Raw genomic sequence first — 10489 nt, forward strand, 5'->3', positions numbered from 1 at the left:
AGTGTTCAGTGCCTTGGCCCACTGGTACACCAAACTGTTGGGTGAGAAACACCCTGTTGTTACTCACCACTCTTAAGACAGGTTATAGTGAAGTGTGAATAAAAGCCTTTGTTTATAACATTCCAAAGAGGCAACACACTGAACTATATTCATAAAAATGTAAGTAATTTTTAAAAAAAGAAAAAGAATAAAAGGAAAAGCTTAATATGCTAGGGTTACTTTGGAAAGACCTTGCCCTTACTGATTTAACCTGGTGTCTGCTCAGACAAAATGGCTGACAGTTTTGGCCATAGTGGATAACTCACTCCCTCTCTTTAGTGGAGACTCTTATAAGACAGAAATTACTCAGGATCCTCCATCTGGCAACTGAGTAAGGATACAGCTTCTCCCAGAAAATTTCCATTAAAAAAGCACAATATTCTATTAGACTCATGAGGCTTGCTCCCCCTTACCGCTGCCCTCCCTTTGAATGCAGGGGAGGGTGAGCTAGGAGCTGAGGTACTAGCTGAGCTTCCCAGTCCCCTGGCTGTATCCATGTGACATGCTCTCAGACCAGGGCTGTAGAAAGACTGGAATTTTCCTACTAAAACTGCCTCCCTCTCAAGGAGGTCTTCGACTGCTCTTCTCAGCCATGGTGGCACTGTCTTAATGATGGAAGCATCCCTTTGAGGCTGACTGTCTTCCCTAGTACCTGGCTGGCTGGTAAACAGTTCTTTGCCTCAGTGAGAGGTAAAACTGTCCTTTTCCTTGTTATTTCATCAGGATATTTCAGTGTGGCAGAACCACCTGGTCTACATTGATCTGTATATTAACAAGTAGATATGAAGAGCTAAGTAGAATATATGTACAAAATTTGTTACTGGTGTTTGACCAGATGGTGGAGATTTTTGATTAACAATGTGCCTGGGAGACTCATTCTCCAGTCCTTTTCTCCATCAACATACTAATACATATTTTATAGGTAGAGATAATGTTTTTTGAGAAGTGCTTATATCATCAGAAAAAACAGGCAAATTTTTAGGCTTACTTAAAGGCTGAAACAGAAGCAGTAGCCCTGCATTAAAAAACAAGTGAGAATAATTATTCTGTGCTTAAGTATAGTTACATAAGACTGTGGGAAAACAAAAAAACCAAACCAAAACACTTGGCTGATACCTGTGGAGTAGAGATCTAATAAAAAATAACACTTCCACTACAATCTTGCCTTGCTTAAGTCCTCAGACTGCCTTGGTGACAACAGCTCAGCAAGGAGAATGTAGATCGCTATGGCACACTTATTTTCACAAAAGGAAGCAGACTGAGGCACAGAAAACTGCACTGTCTAAACTTTTGACAGCAGTGCCTCTCCTCCTTAACAGAGATCACAGTCATGTCCATACATGTTTTAAAGAATTATGTCATACTGACTTTGGGATTTCCCCCCACATCTTTTTAAAAATCACATAGTGCTTTACAGAGGTCAGAATGGTTTCTTTACTGTTTGTCCATTCTATTATTTCAATACAGAACAATAGCTTTCATGACTTAAATGCTTTTATAACTGAAATATAGTTGCTATTGTATATTATGATTGTCCCACAGACCATGAACAATACTTTAGCTGTATTTCACAGTACCTCTGTCATCTGCCAGACCATTAAGTTACTGATTTAAGCACTGAGAGATACATGGCAAGTGCATACTACAAGCACATTTGGAATTGACCACTTTTTACTTTGTCTGGGGCTATGTTTTGTTCCCTAGAATAGTTTGCTATAAAACCTTCACACTCATCAAAAGATCTTTTTTAAACATCCTAGCTGCTCAAAGAAAATGTGTCTGCTTCTGAATTTCACCTCAACTGGTTTTCTGACATGCACCCTTCTTTATTTCCCCAGTTTTGTTAGCAGAATAATAGGCCAAGTCCTGTTCTTACTTATCTTCTGTCTAGCATGGCATAGCTGCCTTTTGTACATTTAAAAAGGATCAGTTAAAAGACAGTTCTGGTCTTCTACTACAACCATAGTAACAAATTGACTAATTATTGACAGATTGACTAATAACTGCTAATTATGTTCTCCATCAGTAAGGTTTTTACATTTTTTGTTTTTACTAACATCCCAGTATCTAGTTGCAAATGAGGGTTAAAGGAACATGAGCATTATTTCACAATCTTTTCTCCAGTCCAACAACCATGATGTACTAGTAGAAAACACTTTGTTATACAGAATGAAAAACCAATATTTGCTCTTTAAGTCAAAAGTGGACCCGTTGAAATTAAAATCTCAGCTAATCCCATTAAATTATTTTTATGGTGTCAAAGGTCAATCTTCTGAAGGGCAGCGGCAGGTGGGTCACAATTCAGACTGTATAAATTCCTAAGGGCTCAGCCAGTCTGTCCACATACAGCTGGAAAGCTGTATTGCCTTTGGTGCTGAAGCTCAAAAGGTAAGCATTTCTCTGGGAAAATTTACCTTCTTGCTGTATTATTTCTTGTTTATGCCTAAACTTAAAGAGAGAGAAATTATTGTATTTTGTTTGATATGTTTAAAGACAGAATATTTACGTGATATTCTCCACAAATCTTCTCATCTTTGTGTATGTATATGCTATTTTATTATGTGCAAAACCTGAGTATTTGTTTTCAGGAGACTTTTAAAAAGGTTATTCTTTGTGCTTAAAATATGATCTTGTTTCAGAGCAGCTTATCCTCTCATTCAGTATCTTTTAAGTTTGATTTTGGCAGCCAAAGAATAAGTTTGTCTCATTGACCTCCGGTTCAACAGAGTGCACTGAGAGCAAAACCATGGCATTCAGTGAATTTGCTAGGTTTATTTTAGTGTGAAATTTCTCTAACAGTTTCATCCCTGGAAAATACAGCTGGTGAACACTACACAAGATAAAAAGGTGTGTGGGCATTCGGACTTATATTTTTACAATAATCTATAAAAGTGAACTTGTGTGCAGAAAGGAAAGTGAGAGAAATGTGTGTGTGAGTGTATGTATATACCTTCAAACATGGTCATCCTGGTGAAGTTTAATACTCTGAAGACAAACTTGAGATCCCAGCATTAAGCACCTACATAAAAGGCTGGATTTTGGAAGACAAATTTACAGAATTTCTATAAATCACAGGAAGGAAACTAGATTTACGTTGACCTCAAGAGTTGTGTTTTATATAGGCACAGTGACTACAGAGGACTTACACTGTCCAGCACTGTATAGCAGCCTCAGACAAAAACAAGTATAAATCTTATACTGTTTTTTGCCACAAACAAATATTAATTTAACAGTGATGCATTATGGTAGATAGTGCTATTTTATCATGTTTGCATTTCTATTCTGTCTGAATGTCTCTAACAATTTAATTTCTCAGAAAGGTTATGGTGTAGTATATATAGATACATTTAAGCAAGGCAAGCTATATCTGAAAGTAGAATATGAATTTTGTGCATCAGTCTCTCTCCTAGACTAGGTGACCTCAGGCAAATTATATTGCCTATTCATGCTTCTATTACTAAAACTAGTGTAAAGATACAAGCCTTTGATGATCTACTGACAGTGAGTATTGTGTAACAAATACTTTACTGCGCTTGTTTATTTTTATGAAATAAAAATAGTCAGCCAGCCTCTGCTTTTACTTACATCTGTGCAACCTAGAGCAAGTCTACTAAAATTTGCACTTTAAATTTCCAGCTTTGCAAGTTTATCAAAGACAGATCATATTTTCTTGTTTTCATCAAAAGTCCTATCAAGTACCAAGGAATTCTAGCCTTCACTGAATGAAAATAAGTACAGGTAATTGTTGTTTGACTGTTTTGAAAAGGTAAACGGAAATCACATACAGATTTAAGACCCCTGAGGAACTGTACTGCCAAAAAGGCAACTGAATACAAATGCAGAAGGAAATAGATTGATGAATATAGAGTTTCTGACATGCATGAGAGGTGAGCATAGTAATAGGCATGTTACCACTGAATGAGAAACTAGTTGTTTATATTTCACTGCCTAAAAATTACAATTAAAGTGCATTGTGCTGTGTTTGTACAATATTCAGTCATTGTCATTGTACTTCTGCTGTTTGCTCTAGACAATTGGTTTCACAATGGGCTCCATCGGTGCAGCAAGTGTGGAATTTTGTTTTGATGTATTCAAGGAGCTGAAAGTTCAGCATGTCAACGAGAACATCTTCTACTCTCCCCTGAGCATCATTTCAGCTCTGTCCATGGTCTACCTAGGTGCAAGAGAAAATACCAAAGCTCAGATAGATAAGGTGAGGCTACAGTTAAGAATTTAAACCTTCCTGCTGCTCAACAGAGCCACAGCACTTTTAAAACATCTGGGTTCAGGGTTATCAAAAGCTCCAGCCATCTTAAACTCCCATAGGGTTAAACAAATGCATCAGCCAGAAATCTTGATACTGGATTTCAGTTTTAATTTTATCATTGGTAGCAGTAGGATTCTTAAACAAAGCAATACATTTCAGTGGTCCTTTATTTAGAGGAAGGGAAGTAGATGAAATCTCCAGGTAAAGAGCCAAAACATGTCTCCAGACTGCAAAATGTTTCACAAGTTTCCTAAAGCTCTCACTTCCTTCATAAAGAGTAGCTGGCTTCTTACCTGGAAGAAAGTTAGCATGGTTAATAGCACACACTGGAGCTGATTACTAGATGTTCAATAGAAAAAGAGATCATTTAAGCAGGCAAGAGTAGGCACAGCTATTCACAGATGGTACAGATGGCTTGCACCTTTTAGTGACATCCAGATTCTCAGTTAGCCAACGGTTTTATTTCAAACATGTTAATCTCAGTTGCATAATGTCTTCTTGTCATATCTGTTATTTCAACTATTGCTGTTTTCAATTACAGGTTGTTCACTTTGATAAAATTGCAGGCTTTGGAGAGGCTATTGAATCTCAGGTACAGAAATTTCATCTCCTTCTCTATGTCACTTTCTCATGGGAGCACAATCTAGCAGATAAAGCAATCTCTTGGTAGATCTGACCCCTCTCTGACGAGCAGTTAGTGCTCTGTATCCAGCAGTTTGGGAAACACTTTGTTCATAAGAATAGAAAGAGAAGGGAGGTAATAGAGGATTCAGAACAAGTATAAGATGAAACCCAGCACCATAAAATCGGGCAAATAGGGAAAAAAATAGATATTTGTATGCTTAAGTAAGGTAGCTGAAAGTTACTTGTTAAATGGGACTGGTTGGGAATGGAAAACCTACCTGATCTGCTTGTGCTAGATTACTGTAGCAGGTAATTAAGAGTCCCCTTGAGAGAGGTATGAGGAAATTACAGTAGAAAAATGGCACATAATTGTATATATTATAAAATTACTACATCAGTGTAGTTATAGCAACAAAACATACAGGATGAACAACAGTTTTGTAAGCAGAAGTGTCTGAACTACTCTAGTCTTCTCATATGTTGTGAAAAACCTACTAAATACTAAACCAAGCATAACATCATCTACCTTTTTATTTGTACTCAGTGTGTCACATCTGCAAGCATCCACTCACTTAAAGACATGTTCACCCAAATCACCAAACCAAGTGACAATTATTCACTCAGCTTTGCCAGTAGACTTTATGCTGAAGAGGCATACTCAATCCTACCGGTGAGTTGCTCTAAAATTTGATCTGAGTGTATTCTGTGTCAAAGCTGTACCATTCTGTAATGCAAAAGCACTGTCAGAAGTCTAGGTTCTGCTAAAGAAGTTTTCTTCCATATAGAAGAAAGGATTCATGACTTCTGTCTGTTACAGCCCTAACCCTCTACAGTCTTGAGAAAAAATGTGCCTATCCAAAAAGATATTTGTGCAAAGTACAATCATGATCCGATCATGTCAAGGTATAATTAGTAAAGATAACTTTTGTCAGAAAACAAAACAACGGTTAACTCCAACTGTTTTCTCAACTTGTAAAACAAACCTGAAAAATAACTTCAGGTTCTCAAAAATATTCCAAGTTTTCCCATTGAAAGGAATATTTAATTTGAAATTAAAGGAAAAATATCATTGCAAAATAAAGTTAAAATTGGGCAAATTAAAAAAAAACACACCATACTTCAATGGAATTGAATGCCATTTGTGGATCAAACTCAGTTTGGAAAATATTTTTTAAAATGTGAGCATATACTCTTGCTTGTAGCAATGAATATCAAATCTTAAGATGCTTATAATCTAAACCCATGGCTTACCAATTAGTCTTAACAAGCATAATATTAATATCTCTTAATTTCAGTCTTGCATTTCACATGTACAAAATTCTTTGGCATGCTGATCTGAAAACTGCATACTCTTCGTTTGCAGGAATACTTACAATGTGTGAAGGAACTGTATAAAGGAGGCTTGGAAACTATCAGCTTTCAAACAGCTGCAGATCAAGCCAGAGACCTCATAAATTCCTGGGTTGAAAGTCAGACAAATGGTAAGAGCAAGCCAAATATCAGCATAAATATTTTCCCTTCTGCCACCATGCAGACAGCATAAGAGAATGCTTAAGTCAGGAGACAAAAAAACCCCAAACCTCTCCCTCTATTCCTTCTCTTGGGTAGTAGATCAGTTACCAGATATGAAACTACCATTTTTCCTCAGACACGTTCCTTTTAGAAGACCTCTATATCTGTAGGGGCTTTGCAGGTATGTAAAGAGACAGCACTAGAATATGCTCTGTACACATTGACAAGGGGTCTGACACTAATGTTAAGAATCTGGATATCCTTTGACCAGTGCACTTTGCCCTCAAGCTCCCCAGAATTTTTGTGTGTCTATTGAGTAGGGCATACAGTCATAAGGTACTTGAGAAATCTTAACATGTAAAGGACAATGGAAAACCACAGATGTGTATGAAATGCATAGAAATAGGTACATCACAATTGGGATTTTTACTCCACTGCATCTCCATGTGGTGCCTCCATTCTTCCAGTTTCTTCCTGGACACCTCAAAATACTCCTTTCCTTCATGCACGAAACATATAGCCTGAACAGTAAACACAGATAAAAGATGTTGAATTTTAACCTAAATGAAAATATTCACAGTCACACAACTTCTGGCGTGGTGTCATACTTTGAAGGAGAAAACCAGGCCATGATAAAGCTACTGGTGGGAAAGAACTAAGGGATGAGCTTGCTATGTGCATGAGGACTGCTGAATAAAAAAAAAACAAAGTATAACAAGAAAGCAGAGTAAAATTCTGGTTTCCTTTCCTGCTACCTTCTTTATATAGACATCTCCTTTCAACATCGGTTTCAAGCAAGAAGTATTTATGCTTACTGTTTGGGTTGGAGACCATCCTGAGATAAAAGGTTGCAATGGTTCTTCCCATTGTCATAACATATACAGGTTTATTTTGTAAACTTATTTGTTACTTATTTTGTAATAAGTAAATCTCTGGGTCTTATATCTCTCATTACACTTCTTTACAGAGAGGGAAACAACAGCTATTACCAACAGCAGTGAGCAAATCAACCTTGGAAACACAAGATTACAGTTGCAAAAACAAAACAATGTCCCTGCCCTACACCCTCCTCCCCACAAATCCTATACCCTTCATTTAACATTGTGATTGCCAACTAAGATGGGTTATACACAGAAGTATATATACATGTGTTCTCTTTTCCTATGCATTCTTAAAGGAATGATCAAAAACATCCTTCAGCCGGGCGCTGTGGATCTCGAGACTGAAATGGTCCTTGTCAATGCAATTTACTTCAAAGGAATGTGGGAGAAAGCATTTAAGGATGAAGACACCCAGACAGTGCCTTTCAGAATGACTGAGGTACATGAGCATATACCACCTTAAAGGTGTAATCTCCTAGAATTTATGAATAGAGTATACAAGTTGTTTTACAATCTTCTTCAAGAAGGGCAATCAATAGTTTTAACCCTAAGTAGACATTTCTACACTATAGGAATAATTCTTGTGAAAACTATATTATCTTGTTTTTGCAGCAAGAAAGCAAACCTGTGCAGATGATGTATCAGGTTGGTTCATTTAAAGTGGCAGTGATGGCTTCTGACAAAATTAAGATCCTGGAGCTTCCATATGCCAGCGGACAGTTGAGCATGGTGGTTGTGTTGCCTGATGATGTCTCTGGCCTGGAGCAGGTATGGCTGTGGCATTTGAGTTTCAGAAAACCATAAACACAACGAAATTTAGGTGCTGCAAAGCCTGTCACAATAGAGTTATCCTAAAACACTTCACCAGCACAGAGCTGAACACCGGCAACATGGGATTGTTGTATAGAAGCACAGGAACTGCTTTAGTGGGTTAAATACTGGTCACTGAAGAACAGATTCTTCTCAGCTAACCAGCTGTTACTCCAGCAGCCTGAACTCCAGAGGTTTTGTATCTCCATTCCTGCACACTGAGGAGCTTCCTGGGAAGTTCATGTTAGCTTTACTAGTTGTAGTTATTGTTTGATTTGGCAGTGCTCAACATGCTTCCTTCATACCTTCAAAAATTAAACTGTCTAAAAACTGAAAATAAGGGGTACTGGAATGGTTAAAGGAATTTCAGAAAATAAAATGTACATAACATACTATTGTTGATATGAACAGAATACAGGCATAGGATATTGTCATTAGCAGGACTGTAGTTAGTCTGAATAGGAAAAGTCATGTAACAAATGTGAGTTCATTGAAATGTTTATATGCTAACTGAAAGAATCTAACCTATAAAAATGAAGAGGCATTTGAACACAGCCAAATTTCCTCAGTAATAACTGATAGTTCAGGTGTTAGTAATTGGTTACCATTAACACCTGGTTACTCGGAGGTCTTAAATGTAGATAGAGCTTACAATTCAAAAACATAGAATAATTTTTGAAATATATTTCCCAAGCAAAGAAGACAATAGGGAAGAGCTTTAGGTGCAATTTCCCAAGTAGCCATCTCTTTCAGAAAATTAATTGGCAGTAACCCTATTAAACAAACAGAAAGCAGGACAGAGCAGAGAAGAAAGAGTCATAGTTTGTTTTCCTTTCCACGATACATTAATCTGTATATACCTAGAAAAAAATGCCATGCCAAGAACAGTTTAAAAGAAAAAAAAAACGCAACACACCAAACTTACAGTGTTGCATTGCCACAAAGGAAGCTGTGTTCTCATCCCAGAGATCTCATTTGCTTGTCTTCTTGCAGCTTGAAGCTTCAATCACCTCTGAAAAACTCATGGAATGGACCAGTTCTAGTATTATGGAAGAGAAGAAAATTAAAGTGTACTTCCCCCACATGAAGATTGAGGAAAAATATAACCTCACAAGTGTCTTGATGGCCTTGGGTATGACCGACCTGTTCAGCTCTTCAGCCAATCTCTCTGGCATCTCTTCAGCAGAGAAGCTGAAGGTGTCTGAAGCTGTCCATGAGGCATTTGTGGAAATCTCTGAAGCAGGCAGTGAGGTGGTAGGCTCAACAGAAGCTGGGACAGAAGTTACAAGTGTCTCTGAAGAGTTTAAGGCTGACCACCCTTTCCTTTTCTTGATCAAGCACAACCCAACCAACAGCATTCTCTTCTTTGGCAGATGCTTTTCCCCTTAAAAAGAAGAAAGCTGAAAAAATTTCTGTCCCTCACAGCAAGACCCAAAGCACTGCAATATCAAGGGTAAAAAGAAACACATATCCCCTCTTTCATCGGTATTTTCTAGAACCGGAAGGGTTTATTAAAAAAAAAGTTTAGTGAGAGACATTATTCATGTCATAACAAAGCCATTTGCTTTTCTTTCCTGCACAGTAATGTTATTTAATCATAGATGAAGTGTTAAGAGAATAAAAATTGGACCCAAATAAAACATTACTGTGAACAGAGATGTTCCTGGCGCAAGTTAACAATAATAGGGCCAAATCATCACACTGAAAAAATACAACCCCATATATCAGCAGAAGTTTTATGCAAAAAAATGCAGCCTTCTTATTAAGTCACGTTTCTCTAACAGCTAAGCTTTGTGGTGACTCCTGTGCAGATAGTCACTTGAAAGCTCCCAGATTAAACTCTAAACTGTCACCAACCATTCCTACACTGACAAGGCAATTGTTTTTTCTTTGTGCTCCTGATACTGCAAAGCTCTTCCTCACTTTCTAAAGACGTATTATAGAAATATTGTAATTCATACTTCTCCTTAAGTCTTTTTGTCTCAATCATCATGACATGTTATTAATGAAATTGTTTTCCATGTATCCATATGTAATGGGTCTTGCAGAGGTACCTTTTTGCTCCTTTAATCATAATAAAAACATGTTTAAGCAAATATATTTCATTTGGAGTATTTTAAGTGTACCTGTGACAGGCTAATCCTGGTTATACATACAAACTGGGGGACAAGAGGCTGGAGAGCAGCCCCACAGAACAGGATCTGGGGGTTTGGGTTGATGACAAGTTGAATATGAGTCAACAGTGTGCCCTGGTATAGTTGACTGGCTGGCAGATATGTGATTAATAGAAGTCTGTTATTTAACTTGAAATTTAGACAAAATATGTAAATATCTATAGTGAAAAACAAAAAAAAGA

General features: G+C 37.3%; 1 protein-coding gene across 1 annotated transcript; it reads left to right on the plus strand.

Annotated features, from left to right (window-relative positions):
* Positions 1-3630: 3630 nt before the first annotated feature.
* Positions 3631-9643, plus strand: LOC130146247 (ovalbumin-like). Its single transcript, XM_056332222.1, has 7 exons — positions 3631-4252; positions 4848-4898; positions 5475-5600; positions 6294-6411; positions 7620-7762; positions 7936-8091; positions 9127-9643. The coding sequence occupies exons 1-7, from the start codon at positions 4085-4087 to the stop codon at positions 9520-9522; spliced, it is 1158 nt and encodes a 385-aa protein (XP_056188197.1). The 5' UTR covers positions 3631-4084; the 3' UTR covers positions 9523-9643.
* Positions 9644-10489: the final 846 nt, after the last annotated feature.

This window comes from Falco biarmicus, chromosome 3 (genome assembly GCF_023638135.1).
Source record: "Falco biarmicus isolate bFalBia1 chromosome 3, bFalBia1.pri, whole genome shotgun sequence".
NCBI classification, from domain to species: domain Eukaryota; kingdom Metazoa; phylum Chordata; class Aves; order Falconiformes; family Falconidae; genus Falco; species Falco biarmicus.